Consider the following 25,028-nt stretch of genomic DNA (forward strand, 5'->3'; position numbering starts at 1 on the left):
CAAACAGAAGCAGTTGACAATAACAGTGTCAGGCTTAAATATCCTTGTTTCGCAGAGTGATTATGTTTATGCACTTCTATGAGTCGCTGAAGAATTATGTTAAAATTGTTTGTCACATAGCATGAACTGATATTCAGATCTTTGAAAACAGCAGTGACCACAGAAGTGTTCTGATGTGTATTTGCTGTTCTGAGGTGACACAAGATCTGCTGAGCTGACACATGGGTCTTATTTTTATCTTACTGTCATGGGTTTGTGTCATACAGTGTACAAAAACAGAAACGCCTCAATGCTCGCCCACTGTTAAAGCTTTCAGATATTATCTTCTCAGCATGAGCTTCAAGAAGGCACTCTTGTGTCACACACCGCCTACGCTCCACTGGGTTCTATTAATCAGTTATAAGCTCTTGAAAACTGGCAAAGGCGAACGACTACGATTTAGAATGTGAATGTATGATTTCCATGAGTCATTTGGTCTATATGTCAGTCAGAAAAACTTGTTTTTCTGTTCTTCATGAATCACATTTTCAAGCACTTTCCTAGTCAAAACCTCTAATCAAGCATTATTGTAATTCAAGACCTTGAGTTATCACAAAAACAACTATACATAGTATAATGCACAGTGAACTGCAATAAACACCTGTTCCAGATCAAAACCATAAGAATAAAAAATGAAAAACACACAAGAAATATTTATTCTGGATGCCTTTTACCAGTGTTGCACCATATGAGAAAGGTTTCAGGATTTCTTTCAATGAAAAGTCATTCATTTGTCAGAGTTTTTTAAGTTATCTGGTAAAAATTCCTTTATTTTTTCATTTCACAAATATACCTCAAAAAACCAAAATATTACAATATGATTCTTTCCAACACCTTGCAACCCTAAGTTTGTGTTTGTAAATTGCAGATTCTCACTGTAGGGAGGAAAAAGCACAAGGTTTTCGAGAGATTAATAATCTACAACCTTTCATAGTTTACCTAAATGTCTGGGCTATACTGTAACTGATCAGTATTTCAACACATACACAGTAATAGTCATGTATTATTACAATTTGCAATTTCATTGCTGTATAAAGATATGCAATCTTGAGGAAAGATTTAAAAATGAATGAGTTTGTTCACTTGTGCAAAGCATTGACAGTCATAGTTTGATGATATAACAGTGTAAGATGGTCTGCTGCAGCCAGATTTGTCAACACATGTTCATATCTGCACTGTAGTCAAAGATAATTGACACACATCACTGATTTCCAAGTAGCAGAATACTTCCCAGCTTCCAGCTGGCTCAGATTCAGAGAGCTGTCTTTAAAATGCCTCTGTGATGCCTCTGTGAAATGCTTTTTTAACTCCAGGGTTTATAAGACTGATTTGTAAAATGTTCAAATTACACATTTCTACAATCTAAAAGTACAAACAACCCAAATTATATTTTCAATGTAACACTGAAAAGCTCTGACATCAGGCTAATAAATAATAAAATAAATATAATGAAGGAATATATATATAGACATGATTAACTGGCTATTAAGCCAAATGAAAAAATATAAGTAAGAACGACATTTTAATAGTACTATAGGCAATATATCATCTTATTACATTTATTAGTGCCTAACGTGTGTAGCTGAGCTATAATACCTGATATGGTTGTACAGCTGGGTTTGTTTGCTGGCTTTTACCTCCAGATTTCCTCCAGTGTTACAGGTTCGATCCTAATGCAGCTCAAAACACAGAAAACAACAATGAGTTACTGAAAGCATTTCTTTACTTTTGGTCAAAACTTAAATGAAGCAAGAACTTAAAGTGAAAATTTTCACTGAGAGCGTTTCCGTTCATGAAATAAAATTGGGGAAAAAAATGAATTAGGAAGGTTTCAAACCTATTTCTCAGTTGTTTAATTTTAATAGTGCCAATTGAACAAAGACCTACAAATCCTTAGCTCTTGTTTAACTCCCAAACTTTTAAAAGTTACTGAATATGCACTAATAATTTAATTTGTTTTTTGCTACCAACAGCCTTAAATCATTGCCAGATTAGTCCATATTTGTAGAAATAAAAATCCAGATGTGTTTGTGTCTTACAGTGGGGACATCTGCAGTCCTTACTGGCAATGCATACGAAACGGACTTGTATAGTTGTGACATTGTTGTTAGTGAGGTTTGTATAGCTTTTACAAAATGTACCAAAAGTGAGTTGAAGTTTTCTTCTAAAATGGAGCATTTTTGGAACCAGTTCAAGAAAGCACTGAACCATCATCAGTTTTTAGTGTCGCCACTAGTAGACTACATACCACTGTATACTAGTGTCATTTCATGTCAGTACTGTGTTCACTTTTGTCTTGACACACAAATGGGACCCTGCTTGGCTTATGGTGTGTTGGATTAACCAGCAGTGCCACATAGTAGTAAGGGAGGTTTAACCTATTGATCCCTGCTTAAACATGAGCTGTGAAACCACAGAGTAACCAGACAGACTAATATAGTCTCATAGTTTCTGCTCAACACTGCAGCCTGTTACTACAAGTGTCACCGTGTACATAAACTTTGTGTATTCCTTCCATTTGTGAAAAAATAATAATTGACAAGTTGTGTAGTGGATTGGACAGGTCACAGTGTCAGACAATCCAGTAAGGGCGCACAAGCTGGATAATTGGTCAACATACCTTAGAAGGGGATGGGATAAATATTTGCCTGCAGTGTTTAGCCACTGGGGAAGTAACGTGTAATTATTAGCTTTGGCTTTGCAGTACTGTAAACTTTGGTGTCCTTCCCTTTTAAAACCGAACAGCACATACAGGTTGTATGTGTTTGGTGATTCGTAAAGAAAAAAAATGTGTGTTTTTAATTGGGGGGGGGGGGGGGGGGAAGCACGCTAACGCACCACTTTAGTCATGAGTACACCATAACATATGTGAATAAATAAAAGGATAAATAGATAGCACGCATAGAACTTTTAGCGGTTATATTTACTCCCAGTTAAGCCCTTTGCTTGCCTTTTTCAAACAAATCAATTTTGAAATAATGTATTGGTTAGACTACTATTGTGTAACAGAGTTCAAGCGCAGTTGTTTATTTTGGCTTTCAATTTATCTGTTGATGCAATGTCAGCTGATATAAGTAAACATGCTGATTTGAATGTGGATCAGTGATTCATGAATTTTTGGTAAATTGTGATATGTAGATATACTGGAACTGGAAAATATATCATTGGTCGCTTAGAAAGAAAGTGGTTGGGGCTAATGTTCATATGCAGAAAGTACTGATTGAATGCATGAACAAATGTCACATTAACTATGACACAGACAGTCAGTGTAGTGGAATCTCCATGCCCTTTATGACCATCAGTCACGTACTATAGATAAGCATTAAAGGTCAGCCTTCTCTGTGGAAACAACAATTCATCTGTGCCCATGTTACAAACTGGAACTTTTCATGGCTCACAATGAATGACTGATGAGCAAAGGCCAGATCATCATGGCTGACATACTGTCAAACATTACAACCGCTCAGTGGTTCTCTGGAGCACAGAACCAGTGTTGCAGTCCCAACACTGACTGTAAAGTACTTTTTGTTGTGAGAATTTGTGATCCCACATTTTGTCCATCATGACTGTTCTGTTTGAAATATGTCAAAATACTCTTACTAATCTGCACATCAATAGAAAGATAAAACATTGCAGGCCCATCATAGTCAGCGAGACGCCAAAACGGACATTTTGAACTGAAATACACTTTATCACATTTTTTTAGGCAAGATCATCTATGTCAGTTGTATATATACACACATTTGGGTGTGTAACTGACTTCTCTTTGATTCCCTCTTTGTGTTGTTCGCAAATGTTTAGGTGGTTCCACCCCAACATAACCGGAATTGAGGCAGAGCAGCTTCTGTTGACCCGGGGCGTCCACGGCAGTTTCCTGGCCCGTCCGAGCAAGAGTAATCCGGGGGATTTCACCCTGTCTGTCAGGTAACCTTACATACACTTCCTTACTTCCTTTTTATTTTAATTATGTTGTTCACCAGCAGCTCCGCCTTTTAATGCCACTGTTCTCGCTGCTTTAAAACTGAGAACAAACTAAACATCATTTTGAGAGGCTGACTGGGTGAGGATAGAGGCAAGTAGCTGTTTTGGGAAAATGATCATTGTGGCATTTACATTTTAGATACTTTGCTAGTGATCAAATTGGCACAGATATAAAGGTAATCCCGCTACGCTTAGGCATAACTAGGCCGAAATACCCAAAGGAACAAAAAATACACTGAAACAAAACTCAGGACTGCAAACATCAGGTGCTCAATGCGCTTAAAAACCTCTGCAACCATGGATCTAATCGATATTCAGTCTTAGAATAATAATAATAGAGTGACTGTGCTGGTTTCACAAAAGTCAAAAGTTTGCCACTCTGACATTCCTCCCTGTGGGTCAAGCACGTGACATAACATTTTGTCTGCAGGTTAAAAGATGGCATTTAAACAGAAGTTGTTTTGTGAGTGTTTCTATCGGCACATTAGATAACACATTTGGAATGTGTGATTTGGAAACACTCGGGCAAAAAATAGCTATAAAATCTTAATTTTGGTCAGCAGGGTAGAGCTGAAGTGAGCTGAACAAGCGCAGTCAAGTGTAGTACACTTTAAAACTCATCAGTCACACTTCATTTCTTCATATTTCTCTTAATTTCTTTAATTAAGGGCCCTGGTGTGAGGTGTGAAATTTCTGGTAAGTAGACTCAGCACTACATGCTGTGTTGATTACAGAGAACAGGAAACAAGCTGAGATAGAGGAAGAGAGAGTTTAAAGAGTGACTCTTCCTTGGCAACGGAAGCTTTTAAGAGATGCATTAGTTGGCTAAGCTCCTGGAAGAAAGCCCAGACTGTAGCTGAAGCTGGCATTGTGACATGGGCATGGACAGGCCTGAGTATGTGAGAGAGACAAAGAATGAAACAGAGCAAGAAAGATGAAAGGAAACGGGGTTGTTAAAGTGGTGGTAGCTTTCAAATGATGTTAAAGAGTGAGAGACCTGTTCAGGGTTTGACCTTCGCTGCCTGTGGTTTGTGTCTGTGGTCCAGGGTGTCGTTAATCACACCCACCATCGGAAGGTTGGTGGGGTGAGTTGTAGCCACAGCTTGTGGTCTTTGACAGACTCAGACACACATACACACACTGAGGTCAAGTGGCCAGTGTGCAGATCCTCACCACCTGCTACGGAAGGTAGGTCACTTTGAACTGAGAGCAAGGAGGATCAAACAGAATTCACATTAAAGACAGTCTAGAAAGCTAACAACGGAAAACACAACCTTCCTCTTGCCAAACTGCCAATTTACCAACTTCAGGAGCTTTGTCTACTTGTGCTTCTGTTGAATGTTGCTTAAGTATTTACCAGTGTCATAAGGTTTACTTTTTCTGGCTGCTGATTCCTTAAACATGGTTTTCATCGATCCATCTATTACCTATACAACACTTATTCCTCATTGGGGTCACGATCACACTCGCATTCACACCTATGGATAATTTAGAATTACCAGTTAACCTCAGCATGTTCTTGGACTGTCTGAGGAAGCCGGAGAACCCAGATAAAACCCACACATGCACAGGGAGAGCAAGCAAACTCCATACAGAAGGATCTCAGGAGGGCGGGGACGCAAACCTTGCTGCAAGGCGAAAGTGCTAACCACCAAGCCACTGTGCAGCCCACATGGCTTTCAGCTCTTTATTTTGGTGCTAGCTGTCAATCACACCTTTGTGTTGGCAAAACATTGCTACTAAATCTAAGATCACGTAAATACAGGTATTGACACAGTACCTGTTGTAGCCATTGTTTTGGTTTTACTGTAAAAAATGAAGTAAATGCCCATGTGGAAGTTGTAAAGTAATTCCCTAAATAATACATGAAGTAAGAGAATTCTTATAGCTCTATTGATTGTGCTTTGTACCTCTTTTTTAGATGTGATTTTCACATGTTTCTGAGTTGGGCTGGATGATAAAATAATGTGTATCGACAATAGAACCTTCATTAATTCAATTTAATCGAGTGTTGCAGAGTTTCGCTGAAACCTCCATGAAAACCGACAACAGAAACACATGGAGCTTCTAACCACTTTTCCCTTTCCTACTGTTCTTTATAAAAAATAAAAAAAAGTATTAACATTTTTTAGCAAAATCAAAAACATTTTCTCATGCAGATTTTTCAGCTGCATCGTTGAGCCCTAATTCTGTTCTGACCAAAAGTAAACAGACTGTAGCTGCCTGGAATGGCCATTACTAATGACCAAAATTCTCAACAGTTACTGTAAATGTTCAGATTGTAATGGATGCTAAGGGAGTCCATTGCCCCTTGCGCTGTCTCTTATCTTCTGCTCCATGCATCTCCTCCTCTTATCTTCACCACAGCCCTTCATCTCTGGTCCACGAGGAGAACAGAAGAAGGAGGGGTTGGACAGATCTGCTGCTCTGAAGTCTGAAACACTAATGAGAGCTTTTTGAGGATTTTGAAAATGTAATCAATTCAGAGTTTCATAAACTGTGGGAGAAAGTGGGAGAAAAAGAAAGTTTGACCTAGAAAAAGTCTGGCCATAATTTATATACAAGTGTAACTCTGGGAGCAGAGCAGTCTGGTCAAGTTTTCTCCATCATTTGTCATGCTCTTTATACGCTTTAAAGACCCCAAGAGGAATTTAAGGGCCATCTTAAGAGAGAATTTTGCAGGGCAAAGTACCACAGAGAGCAAATGGATTTTCTCCCACTCTGTATTATATAATGCTAGCCTGCATTTGCTGAGTTGTGTTTCCACCGAAGCCAGAGTATCTGTAGTTATCATTGTACATGTCAGACTGTGAATATTTACTGTGTTTGTAGTAGCTAAATCTCTAAATTACATCCAATAGTTACACAGTTACAAATGAAAAATATTGTCCCTTAACTTGTTTCAACGGTCATTTATCTGTGTTGACTGTGAATGCATTCTGACTTTAATCTCCCTCATCATGACAGGCCCCAGTTAAGCCCATCAGCTAATACTGACATTAGGTACCAAGACCTGCAGGTCAACATAAACAAAGACATAACAATTACTGTACTATAATAATACTAATAAATAACCGTTTTTATCTTAATTTATCCATATACAAACATAGCATTAACATGCACTCTCTCAGGATAATTCAGGTAAATTCCATTTATTTGCCAGTTTCCATCTAAATGATACCACTGTGTGTCACCACCTGGTTAAACGACTAAGAATATTTCATAAGTCTCCATAGTATGGGGTGCCTGATTGTACCATGTTGGAAAGAGAACAGAGGGGAGATTTGCTCTGTTTTCAAAGGATAATCTTTACACACCCCGAACAATCTGTATTGCTTAAGTTTCTGAAATAATAACTAGAATTAGTTCAGACTATTTTTTCATACAAATATTAACATAACTCTAAATGGTCCGTAGGTGTGAATGCGAGCGTGATTGATTGTTTGTATATGTAGCCCTGTGATATACTAGTTACCTATCCAGGGTGTCTCCTGCCTTCACCCCAAGTCTGCTGGGATAGACTCCAGCACCCCCGTGACCGTAATGAGGATTAAGCGGTGTGTAGATAATGAATGCATGGAAACATTACCATGCATGGCATAGTTGATATTATACATATATGCTTTGCTCTTGTAGGACTGCCTTTAGGTGAATGAGGATGGCAGAGTTGCCCGTAAGGCAGAGGCTGAGGTGTCTTGCTGCCCACAGGAAAACACTTGGATTTATTTTTTTATTTCTTTTATGTTGTTTTGCTCAAATTTTTGTCGAGTTTTTTAAAAATCGTATGCAACCAGCCCAAACTGTCTGTGTGTTTGTGTGGTGTACAATGTAAACAAAGCTGATTATTCCCACCCCTATGTGTGTTTCCTCCACCACTCAGCCATCCCTTATAGGACAGTATGAGGGATTTCTCAGGTTGCAATAAATAAAAGACATTTTTGCTGGGTTTAACCTCAGGGCAAAGCAAGCAATACTTTATAGATTCTGAGGTTTGTAAACGCATAAATATGTTTGAGCAATATGTTTGTCAGTTGTCCAGGTTTGTGTCCTTCTTGTCAATGTAGTTGTTAGTTTAGCCACACTGATCTGAATACTGTTTACTTCTAAAATTCTGTATTTTGCTGTGGCTTGTCCAGAATGTTGATCGTTTTTAACACATAATACTGCACATAGATGTAATCTGTTTGCTGCTCTGGCTGTTAAGCTGCAGCAAAATAACAATACTGAGATCAGACGGGTGCTGTGAAGGACTATGTGACTTTTTGTGCTTGTGCTCAATTGGTCCTGTCGATGCAAACCAGTTCATTGCATGACCGAGGACACAATTGCTTGTATTTGCTGCATTTGTTTTTCCATTAAGATAGGATGGCATTGCAGTGTGAAATTAAATACATCAGTACTGATAGGCCTGAATTTCAATGCATTTCCCACGAATATACTGTACTTATACTGTAGTTTTCCTCCTGTCATGATGAAAACATAATCACTCTAAATGGCACAATGTGTCAGAGGAGCTAACCGACAGCACACACTCTGAAGGTCAAACCCATGCCTCAGCATTCACATGAGACCATGGTATTCATGGACAGGATCCCAAGTCACTGCTCGGGTGAGGATAGTCTCAGGTTTGGGAACCTCAAAGAGGCGTTTCTGCTTTTTGCACTTTTTTGACCTTCAGAACTCACTTTGCAGCTGAGTGTGAAGCAGCTGTGATGAGAATCAGCACCTCTAAGTCTCAGAGCATGGTTCTCTGCCAGAAACCGCTGGAATGTTTGCTCTAGGTTGGAGGTATCTTAGAATCTACAACAGATAGGAAAATGGTCATTGTCATAAAATGTGGGTGGTCAGTGAAAGAATGAGATCACGGATACAAGTGTCTGAAATGGGTTTCCTTGGTAAGGTGTCTGGACATGAGAGACAAGCTGAGCACTCCCAGGGTAGAGCTGCTGCTTTTCCATATCAAAAGAAGCCAGCTGAGGTGGTTTGGACATCTGATTAGGATGGCTTCTTGGCACATTTCTTTAGAGGTTTTTGGGCACATCTAACTGAAAGGAGACCCTGAGGTTGACCCAGAACTTGCTGAAAAGATTACATAACTAGAAAAGCACTCAGATAGCGCAGTACTCAGCCGAGGCTGCTCAGTCGCTGTATCATTTCCGACGGCTGAAATCTTTCAAAAAATTGTGGGTCCGGACTGCAAGTCGCATCACTGCCAAAATCTAATCACTTGGTCCTTGTGTCATTTCTGAACTTCCCTGAAAAATTCATCCAAGTCCGTTAATCTGTTTTTGAGTAATGTTGCAAACAAACAGACTGACAGACCGACAGACAACCAACGGCAATCGTCACATAACTCTTCCAAGAGTAATAAATACATCTGGTCAGGGAACATCCCCTGAAACCCCTAGAGGGAGCTGGATAAAGTTGGGGAGAGGGATGTCTTGAATGCCCTGCTAAAGCTGCTGACACCACAATGGAACATGTTGGATGTTCTTTAAATCATACAACACGTGACGAAGACTGATTTAAAAAAAATTGTGTGCCACAGACAATGTGAGCTTCAGTGCACAGAATAGCCACAGACAGGTGTATGTGCATTTTGACAAATGGCAACGCAAACTGGTTGCTTCACAATGACACAGTTAAATGACGAACTACAGATGCAGTTTTCCAGACACTAAGTCAAATTTGTATTTGACATGTTTATCAGCGGCAACAGTAACGCTCGTTTACATTCCGAATGAGGGATATTGAAATTTGTTAGGCCATGATTTTATTTGTGAGAACACCTGTAAGTGAGCGACTGTGCCTGGCACATCGAGGGTGCAGAATGGACAAAAACTTTGGCACCCACTCGCCAGTCAAACACACAGCTGTTGTGCTGACTGTTGCTGGCTCAGCGAGCATCTAATGTGTTTCTGAATTTTCATTTTTAATGTATTGGGATGTGTCGCTGTGGCTTGCCATGGTGCCCCTAATAAATTATTCATTATATCAGCTAGTGACTGTTTCAGTAATCATTCAAGAGCCATATATTGACAATGGCATCTAGATGTAGTTGTGAATTTACTCTTTTTCACAAAACACAAAAAATCATATTCAGTAATCTGTCCTGTATTGGAATGGACGGCAGTAATGCTGTCCTTTCTGCTGCATTTGAACTGCAAAGAAGACTGCCATGTTGTAATAAATCCAATATGTAATAAAGGTTATCAATATCTCAAAGTGGGAGAGTAGGGAAGTGAATGAAAATCTAATAGGATGTGTTTGGCTCATTCCAGAGTTAATGGTGTTAAACTCAGAGAGACAGAGGGGCTTTGGCCTGAGAGTTGAGGAGGGGCCTGTAACGGGGCCATAGACCTGTGGCAGCCGGCCAACAGCCACTAATAGAGCCATAAAGCAATTACCAGGAAACACTGAGAAAGGGGACGGTGGAGGGAGAGAGAGAGAGAGATGGAGTATGGGGCAGATAAATGCAAGAATGGAGGAGAGGACTGATAGTATCCTGAGTGGGAGGATGGAAAGAAAGAAAAAAGGAATGTGAAATTCATTAGAACAACAAGAAAAGTGATGGAGGAAAATAGGATTTATGTCATTTGATATGACCATTAGCTGATAATCAGTTTGAGGAAGAGAGGAAGCTGTTATATCTCACCCTGCAGATCAGATAATATTGACGGCCTGGCTAACTCCCCGATGGTCCCAAAATCCGTTGTGTTTGTGTGTTGTCATACTTAATATATTTACAGAATGTTTTGTTTACCTCAGTTTAAGAAAAATGTTGAACAAAGTCACAAGAGATAGAAAATGGAAAAGGAGATTTGCATTGTAAAAATATATTCAGAAATTGAGCTGTTTAGCTGCTGCCCTCCTTCCTTTGCTTCCAGGCAGACATTTTATAGATTAGAAGTGTGTGTGTGTGTGTGTGTGTGTGTGTGTGTGTGTGTGTGTGTGTGTGTGTGTGTGTGTGTGTGTGTGTGTGTGTGTGTGTGTGTGTGTGTGTGTGTGTGTGTGTGTGTGTGTGTGTGTGTGTGTGTGTGTGTGTGTGTGTGTGTGTGTGTGTTCACATTCATGTACATCTATTCAGACCAGCCAGAGGACTTTGAATATGCAAAGTGGTACCAAATGTGTTTGAGCTCATCAGTCTTTGAACTCGCCATCTGCATGCTTTCCTCTTCTACTGTACTGCAATCATGCTACTCTGAATACTTTGGATATGAAAACTACAGAGCATTAAAAAATGATAATCCCTTGTTGTGAAGATTTGTGCTGTTTTGTTTACAGAAGTCAAAGTGAAAAATAATCTGTTTGTGATGAAATTCATCTGCATTTCTTGCTTTTTTTCTTTCCTGTAATAGCTTGTGGCTCATTTATAATTCCCCAGATGGAAAAGAAAGAAATCACCAAAAAGAAAAATTCTTTCACTTTTACTGTATTATATTTAACAAAATGTCAAGTATTGCTTGACAGTTGAAATTGTGCCATTTGATCCGTATGGGCTTTAACGTGGTTGGAAGAAAATGAGGTTCAAAGCCTTAAAATGGGAGCAGGTGCCGTGAATCGGATGGACATGTTTGTAGTGTATATACATTTATGTTCTGTGAGTGTGGGCGGAAAAGTCCTGATTTTCTTTGTGTGAACATGTACTGTGTGATCATGTGTGTGGGTGGCTGTGTTTTAGCAGTTGAATTTCTGCAGGGTACCAGTGAAAAGAAAAAAAAAAATAGAACAGAAAATGCCTCCACATCATCATGTTTACATGCATGATGAATAATTTGGTGACTAAATTCCCTATGTGTTTCATTTATTTTTTCTTTCTTTTTTTCCTGCTTAGGCGTAACGATGAGGTGACCCACATTAAGATTCAGAACTCAGGCGACTACTATGACCTGTACGGAGGCGAGAAGTTCGCCACGCTGGCCGAGCTGGTGCAGTATTACACTGAACAACAGGATCTCCTGCGAGAGAGGAATGGCCATGTCATCGAGCTCAAGTATCCACTCAACTGCAAGGACCCCACCTCTGAGAGGTGCTGATAAACTTCCACACTAACACCCACACTTTCTAACATTTACATACAGCTCAGCGCTGTGTGGACAACACCAGACAGACACAAATATACATATAAACTTATCTGAGGTCAGCTTGACATGATTTATTCAAACTGATTATAACTATAAAAAAAATGTATTCCTGACCCCAGACATGTATTAATATTCTAGTAGCTTCAGGGTGTAGGACTGTAAAGTCTCATCCTGCAGTGAGAAGCAGCTAAACCACCTAAGAACCGCTAGTGTTGTTACAGCAGCTATGGTCTAAATTCAATTTGTTGTGCATAAAATTTCTTATATTTACTGCTGCTTTCAGAATCTTTAACCTATAAAGACCTATCCTGTAAAGATGTCGGCAAAGAACTTCACTAAAAATCAGTAGTGGAACGTCTGAATCTAGATCTCTTTCATGTTTTGGCCGAGACAAGGCTTCTATTTTCACCTTCATAAATATCACTATATGACAAACAATTTATCTAATTATGGTTTTGATGGTTAGCTCTCCCCTTGAATGGATTATGATGGACAAAGGAAAAACTTGAAAAGCAAAAACGTTGACAAAAATCATGTCAGCTCTGTCTGTCTTCACAGCCTCCACAAAGATATGTTGCTGCAAAGTGCACCATTATGTTCAAGCGCTAGTTTCTGTCTTTGCTGCTGACAGCAGCTGCCTGCCATGACTGGAGGAGGAGGTTGATGAGTGTACTGAGAATGAACCAGAACAGCAAAGTTGTTGTCCTGAAAACTAAAACAAAGTAAATACAGTTTGTGTCAATGCAGTTCCACTAAAAGCCTGTAGACCATAGCATTGAACTACTGTCTGCGCCCACATCACCACTTAGTAAACTATTCAATAGAATGGCAATAGGAAAGAATGAGCCATTAGCTCATCAATTATGTACCAGTACACATGCATGATTACACAAACTGTGTAGAGGAGATGCACTATTTTGTACACGCACACTTCCACATGTTAAATTCAGATGTAACTCGGATCTCAAGTACATAAATAGTGGCGAATTTCCAAGTGCATGTTGAACAAACTAAGATGGTGATGCTGCTGTTTGTGTCTATGCTCCCCAAGTATCCACACAATAACATCCTTCAGAGAGTATACACAGGTGGAAAGCAGCTACACACTTCATTACACCTACGCAATTTCTTTGAAATGGAAGACTTGTGCAGCTGGTGTATTATTAATAGGCACTTCCTGGAAGCTTCCAGGAAATCTAAATCATCATTTTTCTATCAGAATTTGTAAAAAAAAAAAAAAAAAAAAAGTAGTATAACTTTATGCTGTGCAGGTTATGTCCCCTCTCCTTTTCCACACATCTGCACATTGCAACATGTGTCTCTTAGTTTCTATTTAGGTCTAAGAACGCCTTGTGATCTATGGTTTTGGTTTATGTGGTTTTTCCATTCTACATGCGTCTCTTGTCAGAGCTTCTGACGCGTTGTTGCTCACCACACAGGAAAAAAAAATGCAGACATGCAAGGTTTTCATCTGAACATCAGTAATTGAGTGAGGCTACAGCAATATAAGAGACACTATCGTTGTTGAGTAGGAGTCTACGCTCACATTTTACATATAGATAGGCATTATGTTAAAACCCCAAAGATGCAATATAGAACTTTTTCCCTTGGCATAGGAAACATTTCACTAGTCCTCCCACTCAGCTGGTCTCAACTTCTCACTCGTCTTGTTAGTTTTTATACCTTACTGCAACATCAGCCAAGATACTTTCCATCCTGGTTGTAGGAGAAGAAAAGGGCTAATCTGAAATAAATTTTAACAATTGTAATATGTATTAGTTTAAACCAGTTTTGTCTGCCTTGTGTATTTATTTGTCATCTTTATTTGTCGTCTTTTTAGCATATCTGTAGCTGCAAGCTTAACTTGATCCTGCAGATACAACCAGCTGACATCATGTTTACAGTGAAAGGTCTTAACCCTGAATAATACCCTAAAGATTACTTAGGTTAATAATGAAATGAATTCAATATGCTGCTTTACAAGCTGATACAGTATGATTTATGATTTGATAGATGAGAATTATTGTTTTGACATGAGATGCGCAAAATGTAATATGAGGGTTGGTCAAAAAGTTACCAGACTGTACCTGTAAGAATCAAACACCATACCTGATTAAAATTTGGCCTGCATCCCTTTCAAAGTAGTCTGTTTGTGCAGGGATACACTGCTTCAAGAGCTTGTGCATCTCTTGTAACGCTGTAAGTCCCATTGTGTAGTCATGTCAAGCACCATCTGTGATGAGCTCTGGAAGTCCTTAACTGTGTCAAAACAGCGACCCTTCCACTTGAATTTCATTTTGGGAAAGAGAAAGCAGTCATAAAGAGCCAAATCTGGTGAGAAGGATGTGTGATTATTGTGTTGTGGACAAAAAAACCTGTGTGCTGTGTCACACGGCACATTGAACGGTGCACATACCATTGTGTCAAAGTTGAGGCCGTTTGCGCCGTATGCTCTCCCTCAGAGCACTGGGGACGTTACAATAGAACTCTGCCTCGAGAGTCTGACCCTGAGGGATGAATTCATGAATGTTAAAGAAAACCAGGCGCAGGCTCCAGGTAGTCCTCACCTGATGCACGTTGTCTAGTTTTGGTGGCTTTTCAACTTTGCAACTGTTGTTTCTTCTTTTGGTGGTAGCTGCAGACCCACTTCTTATCATTGACAGAGAATGTTTTCTTCTCTGCTCCAGTATGCAATTTATGGAGAAATCACACATGTGCTCCTCGCAGTGTTCACACAAATGTGTGTAACACAGGTAGATAGCATGGTGTCATGTGACGTCATAACTCTGTGAACAATCTCCTATTTTTTTGATCAGCCCTTCCCAGATAGCAAACTGTGGGTGAATCAATGTTGAATCTATGTTGAGACCTAACGTAGAAATTATACAGAAAGCGCAAGGTTGATAAAATGTTGAGTCAATGTTTGCTTTTCAACCGTAAATCACACTTTACCCAGATAGCAAAAGATGTTAAATCAATGTTGAATTAGGGTTAAGAAGGTTGAATTTTGGTTACGGTTGAAGACTGATGGTTGGATCAACGTTGATTCAACAACATTTTGTTAACATTGAAGTTTGTGTTTAAAAGATGCCATTGAATCTACATTGTATTTTGGTTTAATTAAAATGTTTGACAGGTCAATGTTTAATTAATGTTGAATCTATGTTTGCAAACATGTAATCTATGTAAGCAAACATTGACTCAACATTTTATCAACCTTGCGCTTTCTGTATAATTTTGACGTTAGGTCTCAACATAGATTCAACATTGATTCACCCATAGTTTGCTATCTGGGCTGTGTTGTGGCATAAATAAAATGAAAAGATCAGTGTAATGTATTAGTGCATTACCAAGTGACATCAATAATGATCATCTAGTTCAGAACTGTTTTTTCAAATGTATGGTCAGAATTGATGGTTCTTAACATTTTTAATTGTTAAATTTTATTTTTGAGAAAATGACACAATTCAGCTGATTTCATTCTTGCCATTATACTTTGTTTCTTTAGTCACGCCTTATTATAATATGAAATTTCTCTGTTCTCCAGGTGGTACCATGGACACCTATCCGGACGAGATGCAGAGAAACTGCTCACAGACAAAGGCAAAGCTGGCAGCTTCCTTGTACGGGAGAGCCAGAGCAAACCAGGAGACTTTGTCCTCTCAGTTCTCACCAATGAGGAGAAACATGAGAATGTGGACCGCAAGACCAAGGTTACCCACGTTATGATACGCTATCAGGTGAGATAACTAATTTCAAGCCACCTGTATACAATACCATTCAGAATTTTGGGGTCACTTAGGAATGTCCTTATTTTTGAAAGAAAATCTTTCTTTTTCAATGAAGATAACATGAAATTAATCAGACAGTCTAGACATTGTTAATGTGGTAAATGACTATTCTAGCTGGAAAAAGCTGATTTTTTTTTTTTTTAACTCCTGTGTTCTAATGCTACATTGTGTTAGCTAATGGTGTTGAAAGGCTAATTGATAATTAGAAAACCTTTGTGCAATTATGTTAGCACATGAATAAAAATATGAGTTTTCATGGAGAACCCAAACTTTTGAATGGTAGTGTATATAAGCACACAATGTTATATTGATAAGGTGGATTTTGAGTATTGCTTCGGTGTGTTGAGCCTGGAGGCATACAGTGCTTAGACTCCCTGAGTTTAAGACTCAAATTAATCCTTTGAGTCATGTATTTTTAAGCAAGTCATGATTTATGTTTCCATTCGATCAATTCCTTGGACCTACGCTTGCTGTAGCTGAATTATCAGTATTTGTCTTCAGCAGGACGGCAAGTACGACGTTGGCGGTGGGGAGCGATTCGACACCCTGGCTGACCTGGTGGATCACTACAAGAAGAACCCCATGGTGGAGAAAAGTGGCATCGTAGTGCACCTCAAACAGGTATGGAAAAGAAATCTAACAAACAGCAGCTTCCAATCCTGTAAATCTTGTGGTGCTTTAAAGGTCAGTGAACACACTGAAATATTAGGGTTAATATCAAACCACATGAAAATACTACTTTCAGTTTAGATTAAGTTGTTTTGTTCTGTCGACTAATTTAATCTTCTTGTTCCAATGTGGCAACAATAGCCCTTTAATGCCACAAGGATAAACGCTGCCAACATTGAGAACCGGGTACGAGAGCTTAACAAAGTAGCAGACAACTCTGAGAAACCCAAACAAGGATTCTGGGAAGAATTTGAGGTATGTAGCTTCACTGCAAGACACATCATCGATCATGACGTGAAATTTGTGTCTCAGTTAATATTGTTGTAGTTGTTTAAAAGGCACTGTGTTGAAATTTTAAATGCGACTTCCGTTCAGAGCGAGAGGTTTCAAGACACTTGGAGAAACTGATTCATGTGAACGACTCTTTTGAGTGCCACTTCCCTTTGTGTTAAATTTTAGCTAGTGGACAATGTTTTAAGGTTGACAGTTTTAGGAGCCCTTTTACAACACACCCCTTCCAAAACAGATTTATGTTTTTTAATTGTTATTCTAGCTTTGAGTATACAGTATAACGAATTTGTCAGATAAACATAGTTTAAAATATCATATGGTAGGTTGGTTGTTCCCTAATGACTTTTGTTGTTTATTTGTTGCATATCCGTTCCCTTAGCCTTATATGTATGTTTTTTCCATGAGTTATTTGTTTTCTTGTCTACAGTGGGAAATCTAAATGCATCTCTGCTGCCTTAACCTTTCAGTAATGATACTGGTTGAAGCTTATCTAGTGCATATTTTTGTAATGTGATTTTCATGCAACAACAGGTTAATAATAATAGCCTAATGTGAACATTAGGCAGTAAATTGTTCTGTGGTATTTACAGGCCCAATATCAGGTTTATACAGTGTAGGTTTGTCTTGTTATTGGATTAGCTGCTCCAAGTTTGAAATCCTTATTGAGATGATAATCCTTGTTCCACTGAATTTACTTTGCTTATTGCGTCTTCTGTGTTAGAGTGTGCATGTTAACTACACAATATGAAAACTTGTGTATATCTATGTTTCTCATAGATGAGACACATAGTGTATTATTTGGAAATAACATCAGGAGAACAGTGCAAGGGTATTAAATAGCCTGACTGGCTTTGTTTATGTGGCATGTACTAGGCTTTAATCATTACAGATAAGGAGCTGTAGATTCATGCTGCATGTATGGCCTGAATACTGAAATATGCAGTTTTTTCTGTTGCACTCCAGGGTGACCCCTGCTGTATTAAAGGTCCATTACATGGTTCAGAGCAATATTCAAATGTTATTCTGTCTTCAGATCTGGCCGTTGGATTTTCTTTTATTTTGAACTATTTCTAATAAAAACAATTATAACATTTGTCTTCCATTCTCATTTTTCTCACTCTCAGGTACTTCAGCAGCAGGAGTGCAAACTTCTGTATCCCCGGAAAGAAGGCCAAAAGCCAGAAAACAAGAGTAAAAACAGATACAAGAATATCCTCCCCTGTGAGTCACACAGCAACCTGCCATTTCCTGTCTCTCCACCTTCCTGTGGAAATTATGACACAAATAGTTAAGAGGCGACATAGAGGCCTAACGGAGCATGAAGATACTGCTCTGATAGCTGACAGTCTATCACTTTCATTAAGTTGTGTAATCTCAGTAAACTGTAGACTTTTCTTTGTGTATTAATAAGTTCAACTTTGTGCTTTTAGTTGACACAACACGTGTTGAAATCAGGGAAATGGATCCAGATGTTCCGGGTTCAGACTACATCAATGCCAACTATATCAGAGTGAGTCTGCTCAGCATTACACAGGACAACGTATCAGGAACTGTGATTAATCAAAACATAGCAGCAATACATGATACTGAGGCGTCGCTCTTTAAAAAAGTGCCAAAATTGTATTCATCAGAGAAAAGAACTATACATACAGAAACTAACTTTCCAGTGACCCTGGATGATACTACTCTGTGACTTCCCATTCCATCTGAAAACATAACCAAGACCTAAGTTTAAAACTAACCAGATTTTGTAAAAAAAAAACAAAAAAACACATATCTGAACTTCTCGCTATAACCACTGAGCCACTACAGTTTGCTGTCATAAACAGATGTGTGGCTAAAAATTCAGGGACTTTTCAGCTAAACTGTGTGGAAACAAATTAAATATGCAAGTAGTGAAACCTCTGTAGGACGCAGAGTTTCTTATTTTTCTTCCAGTACTGCCAACACCTGTTTCAATTTGGAAAATGTTGTTCTGGTAAAAAACAAATTCGACTTTTAACTGATTTGTCGCATTATGACGTGGTTATGGTTGTGTTGTTTCAGCAGAAGTGTAGGATTTGATTTTATGTTGCAATCAAAAAATATGAGCCCGCAGTGAGTAAAAATGTGACGGAAGCAAAAAACACCCAGAAACTACTTGGAGTTCAGAGGTTTCATGTATTTCTATACATTTAATTCAGCACTAGCTATTGCATCACTACACACTCATATGAGATTCTTCTCTTTTCTCATCTTCAAATCACTTCATTCAAACAGAGTATGCATGAAGAGGGGCGCCATGTGGAGGAGGGCAAAGTCTTCATTGCCACCCAAGGGTGCCTACAGAATACAGTCACAGACTTCTGGAAGATGGTGTATCAGGAGAATACACACGTCATTGTCATGACCACAAAGGAGATGGAGCGAGGAAGGGTGAGCAGACACTCAGTTGTGTAGCTTAGCTGAGGGCCGGTGCAACTGTGTAATTTTTCTGCACGTCTGATATCTTGAACTGGAGAAGTAATTGATTTATTGGAAATGTTTGATCAAAAACACTCATGCTTAAAGTTATATGTGACATTTTTGCATTAAAATGTCTAAAATAACTAGACCAATGTTGTATATTTTGTTTTCTTCTGTGTTTATATTATCCCAAAGGTTTCCAATGGTTCATTTATCCCAGAGAAATCTTTAATGCTTTCCGGTGTGACTGTTTAAATGTGGTCTCCTGTCAGTGCTATCATATCCCCTTTACCCACGTTGAATTAGAGGTCCTTTGCTGTAGAAATCCTTCACTGTATGTTTAATATCTGCTGTGAAATGCAGGTGTTGACCTACAAGTCTACATTGCAGCCAGCCATTTTGTTTGACATTTTCAGAAGAAGGGCAGTATTTGAAGGCAGTAACTAATTCTGAGGATTGGGATGATGATGATAATGATGTGTGTGTGTGTTGTGTGGGGGTGAGTAGGGAGATGGCTGACAAGGATAGTATGACAGTTAAGCTGATTGAAAAGCCGCTTGAGCTGGTTCTTTAGATCTCCTAATACCCACCACCCTCCCTCTGTCTCTCTGTCTCACTCTCTGTGCGATTTTGCTCTGATTTAGAATAAATGTGTACGTTACTGGCCGGACCTCCACGGCATAAAGGAGTTCGGAAAGGTGCTGGTGAGGAACGTGGATGAGCGGCCAGCTCAAGACTACATCCTGAGGAAGCTGGAGGTGACGCGTCTGGACCGGGTAGGGAAGGCTGTGTGCTCAGTTTGAGCTGACCTACTGGCCAAGGGTCAGATTATCTAACCCCTGACACACACACACACACACACACACACACACACACACACACACACACACACACACACACACACACACACACACACACACACACACACACACACGCAGACAATCCTGCAGCACATGCCTGTGCTTACGTTAGAATCGACTTCATGGATATCTCACAAGAAGCAGATGCAGAAAAAAGTAGATAGCAAAAGTGCACAGAGACTTATAGAAAGCACAGTTGTCTTGCACTAAATGTGAAATAAAAAAGCTTATTGTGGTTCATGCTTTTATACAATAAGTAGCAAATGTAGAAAGAATTGGTCACGTGTTGTTGTTCAAATGTATGCTGTCCACACTGTCCTATTTATTAACTTATTAGATATGCAGTTTTGGTGTAAGTTTTCAGATGTAAATATCAAATATATTTGTAGATGGAGAGATATAGATATATGTCCAGCTAAATCATTCTCACTTGGGGACTAAAGTGGAAAGAGTGGTTGGTCCACATTCCTGCAAATTGAGTTCCAAGGCAATGAATTGGTTTCACAGAAACAACACTGACAAGTGGAGAATATCATTTTTTTGTTATTCTGGATGGTTTCTGCTCGCTTAAATATGCCGTGCTGGTCACAAGCATTAGTTCCTCTGCATGCCTCTATATGAAATTAGTGAAAGAATACGCAATCTTTATTTAGTATGAAAGCATATCCTTGCCTTCAAGGGAATTAGAAGCTGTGTAATCACTGTGTTACCACAGTGCTGGTTCCAGCAACAAAGTCTACACTTGATTACCAGAAGGTACCACTACGTCACAGTACAGTAAAGAACGTGGTGTCAGCCAGCAAGGTTTAATGTGACTTTGGAAAGTAGCCAACTGTGTTTGCTAAATCAAACTGAATGTGACACATTAGGTTTGGCAGAACTTTGGGATAAAGACTGTAGATTTTGTCCTCTCTTTCTTACACAGGAATCTTAATGTTTTATTAATACTGTACAGTTAGTAAGGTGAAAAAAAGGCTTGAAGCCTTATGGGACATATGAACATTGCACTAAAAATGTGTGAAATAATGACGTAAATGTACACAGTTGATATCTTTTTTGTTGTAGAAGGAGCCTTTCAGGTACATCTGGCACTACCAGTACCTGAGCTGGCCGGACCACGGAGTGCCCAATGAACCCGGCGGTGTCCTCTGGTTCCTGGAAGAAGTCAACCGCACCCAGAGCACCATTCCAGACACTGGACCCATTGTCGTGCACTGCAGGTACAGCTAGAAAGATGGGACCATGTTTTATGATGGGATGTTTTGGGTTTGGGTAAAAGAGACAAAGAGCAGTTGGACTACAACTTAACTAAAAAGGAAAAAATAAGAAATGTGATTTGCTATACAGTTCTGGCTCTCGGCAGATAATGTCCTGCAGTCCCCTGCTGTGTATACACACATCTAGTAACTGAGAACTTTATAAGGCATCGTTGTAAACTTTCATATTCATGTAGTTACCCAGTGAACTAATTATGTGGCAGCACTGCAGTGTCTAAAATCATGCAAATACAGCTTCAGTTCTGTTCACATCGGAACATCAACATGGAAAAAGTGGAATCAGTGGCAGGACTATTGATGCCAGAAAGGCTTGTTTGAGTATTTGTGAAACTGCTGATCTTCAGGTATTTTCTCACATAGTAGTTTACTCAGAATAGTGAGAAACAAACAATATCCAGCTATTGGCAGTTTTGAAATGACTGGAACCGACAGAAATTCTGTAGTAACTCAATAAACCACTCTTGGAAAGGTGGCTCAGAATAATATAAAAAGTCCAATCTTGAGATGGATGGACTGCAACTTAGGACTGGGTAATATAGCTTAAAAAAAGTTTTTACCCATATCGCTAATTATTGATAATCACCTATTTTTTTTAACTAAAGACAAGGAGATCAAAGGTTTGTTTTCAGTTTAATCACATGAAGGCCTGCATATCAAGGTACACGTATTAATTTTCTCAACACAACAATAAAACCATACACAAGTATATTTACACATTTAAAACATCCATCCATCCATTATTTATACACCGCTTAATCCTCATTAGAATCGTGAGGGCTGGAGACTATCTCAGCTGACTTAGGGTGAAGGCAGATGACACCCTGGACAGGTCACCCATCTATCACAGGGCTACATTTACAGACAAACAATCACACTCACATTCACACCTACGGACAATTTAAATTTACCAGTTAACCTCAGCATGTTTTTGGACTGTGGGAGGAAGCAGGAGTACCCGGAGAAAGCCCACGAATGCACCTTGATGTACATTAAATATGGGGAGCAAGTAAAACCTGGAGGTCCACAAAGGGTGACCAGGGAGAAGCAGCCACACTGCACCACAGTTGAGGTTCGAAGTGACTAGACTGTTGTGTCACCATCAGAAACCCCCAGCGTCAAGTCTGTCCTCTGGGAGTGTGTTGCTCAGGTGGATGTGATGGGTGGATCTTGCGAGTCTTTAAACCATGAAGTCCATCTCGCAGAAGCAGCCACTGGTCCCTGCCTATCGTAGTCTATACCCAGGACAGGTCTGTGGGTGCAGACAGCAGCGACAAGAAGCCATGGACTGGTGCACCACTGAAAACCTGCATATTAGCTTCAGGGAGAGCAGCTAGTGTGAAGGGGCTCCGTTACTGAGGGATACAATAAGCTGTTATAAGCCAGCGAGTAAGCATGCTAATGTGCATGCAAACAAACTTTATATTTTCATTATAATCATTGTGCTATTATTTTTTTAGACTTTTTTTTGTGTGTTTTAAATCTGACTTTGCTGTACATGAGGAGATGTTTAGGACTTTAAACATAAAGGTTAGACTTGACTTGGAATTTATTGGGTTTGATTCAGGCCTTGATTCGAGACTTTATAGTCAAAAATTGTGATTTCATAGCTTTATTGTTCACCAGTCTTGTTTGAGAGGTGAGGCAGAGTATCCATATGGAAGTGTTTGGAAAAGTGTTAATAAATGCATTTAAAGAAATGCTTACATCTACCATAAAAACATTGCATCTTAATTTGGGTGGGTGATTTGTTCTTAAATATTTCTGCGCGACTAAACCCATCTGTGTCTTTGCTTTGTTCTTCTCTTTCATGCTCTCACTCAGTTTCCAGTGAAACAATAAGTGGACATGTTCATTTTTTTTTTTTCACTAATCATACCTTTATATATTACAACTGGCCACTTGGGTGCGCTGTAATTAAGGTTCAAAATTTTACCCTATTATTGACAATAACTCTTTAACAAAGTAGCAGCAACGTAAGTGATTTTACATGTTCACGAGAACCAACCAACTTTTCCAACTGTTGAAGAAATGAATTTCATGCTAATGGATGCTTTCAATGAAGCTTTGCTTCAACAAAGCAAAACTGTAAGAACTTGGTTCTTACTTAGAAAGAATGTCACCTCAAATTTCTTATCTTAACAAAACTCCAAATTACAATGCGACATGCAATAACTAAGATTTATACAAACCTAAAGATTGTAACTACTTAAAATTTAACGTAGTTTTGCAGATGCTGTGAATTATAATAATTCCTGCTTGATTTTTAAGAATCTGTTTTTGATTAGTTTTATTGTTTGCAAATAGAATATAAATAGAGTGGAATATAAATTTTAACAATGTAACAGCACACAGGTGTCTGTTCCTCTCAAACATGGTGACAACAAATGATACATTTGTCTGTTTGGTGTTCTTCCATGCTTCCACTCTACACACCCACACAGACATGTACTACAAACAAATGACAAACTGACAAAACAGATCTGACTCATTTCTTTAACTGATAAGCTGGTTACTGATAAGTCAGTATTGACTGATTTGTCATTATTGTGTGGAAAATAACATTCAGTTGAACATAGCTCACACAGAGATCTACGTCTGTTTTATACACTACCGTTCAAAAGTTTGGGATCACTGAGAAACATCCTTATTTTTAAATGAAAAGCATTTTTTTTTCAATTAAGATAATATTAAATTAATCCAGTTTAGACATTGTTAATGTGGTAAGTGACTATTCTAGCTGGAAACGGCTGATTTTTTTTTTTTAATGGAATATCTACATAGGGGTACAGAGGAACATTTCCAGCAACCATCCCTCCTGTGTTCTTATGCTACATTGTGTTAGCTAATAGTGTTGAAAGGCTAACTGATGATTAGAAAACCCTTCTGTAATTATGTGAGCACATGAATAAAAGTCTGAGCTGCTTGAAATTGTGTGGGTGAGCCAAAACTTTTGAACGGTAATGTATGTAATACTTAAAGAAATTTGGCAGATGACTTCAATGTGTCATTTTCATTGTCACGTAGAAAACTCTTCTACCCATTATGCTATTCTACCACTTTTCATAACTCAATAATATAAATTTTCTCTTAAAAAATAAATGTCTATTTTTCATCTGGACATTGATGCTATGTTATAGCAGCACATGGTTTTGACTTTTTCTCTGTCACTCCAGTGCAGGCATCGGCAGAACTGGCACCATTATCGTCATTGACATCCTTATTGACATTATTAACCGCCAAGGTGAGATATGAAACTAATACTCTGAATATTATTTCTCACACTCTCGGTCTTTTTACTGCATCTTCACTCATTTCTGATTTGTTGTTTGTAAGGTCTTGACTGTGACATTGACATCCCTAAGACCATCCAGAGGGTACGGCAGCAGAGGTCCGGCATGGTGCAGACAGAAGCCCAGTATAAGTTCATCTACATGGCTGTGCAGCAGTACATTGACACAGCTCAGAAGAGACTGGAAGAGGAGCAGGTATTCAGCTACACCAAGGTTCAACTACAAAGTGACCTCTGAAAGAGAGACAGGCAAAAAAAAAAGAAATTAAAGTGTATCACAGTCAGTCGGTCTTTACAGTGTT

At 38.9% G+C, this 25,028-nt stretch overlaps 1 protein-coding gene across 2 annotated transcripts in view; it reads left to right on the forward strand.

The window, feature by feature from the left end:
• The window catches only part of ptpn11b (protein tyrosine phosphatase non-receptor type 11b), a 46,593-nt gene that overhangs the window by 14,105 nt on the left and 7,460 nt on the right, over positions 1-25,028 (forward strand). Inside the window, exons 2-13 of one of the 2 annotated variants that reach the window (XM_022195424.2) lie at positions 3,841-3,963; positions 11,855-12,049; positions 15,652-15,844; positions 16,397-16,516; positions 16,706-16,819; positions 17,980-18,076; positions 18,286-18,365; positions 19,115-19,270; positions 19,945-20,076; positions 21,226-21,380; positions 24,611-24,678; positions 24,771-24,922. In XM_022195424.2, the coding sequence (XP_022051116.1) occupies positions 3,841-3,963; positions 11,855-12,049; positions 15,652-15,844; positions 16,397-16,516; positions 16,706-16,819; positions 17,980-18,076; positions 18,286-18,365; positions 19,115-19,270; positions 19,945-20,076; positions 21,226-21,380; positions 24,611-24,678; positions 24,771-24,922 (1,585 nt within the window). The remainder of the gene's footprint in view (positions 1-3,840; positions 3,964-11,854; positions 12,050-15,651; positions 15,845-16,396; positions 16,517-16,705; positions 16,820-17,979; positions 18,077-18,285; positions 18,366-19,114; positions 19,271-19,944; positions 20,077-21,225; positions 21,381-24,610; positions 24,679-24,770; positions 24,923-25,028) is intronic. The other variant, XM_022195425.2, reaches the window with a different exon arrangement.

This window comes from Acanthochromis polyacanthus, chromosome 6 (genome assembly GCF_021347895.1).
Source record: "Acanthochromis polyacanthus isolate Apoly-LR-REF ecotype Palm Island chromosome 6, KAUST_Apoly_ChrSc, whole genome shotgun sequence".
Lineage (NCBI taxonomy): Eukaryota > Metazoa > Chordata > Actinopteri > Pomacentridae > Acanthochromis > Acanthochromis polyacanthus.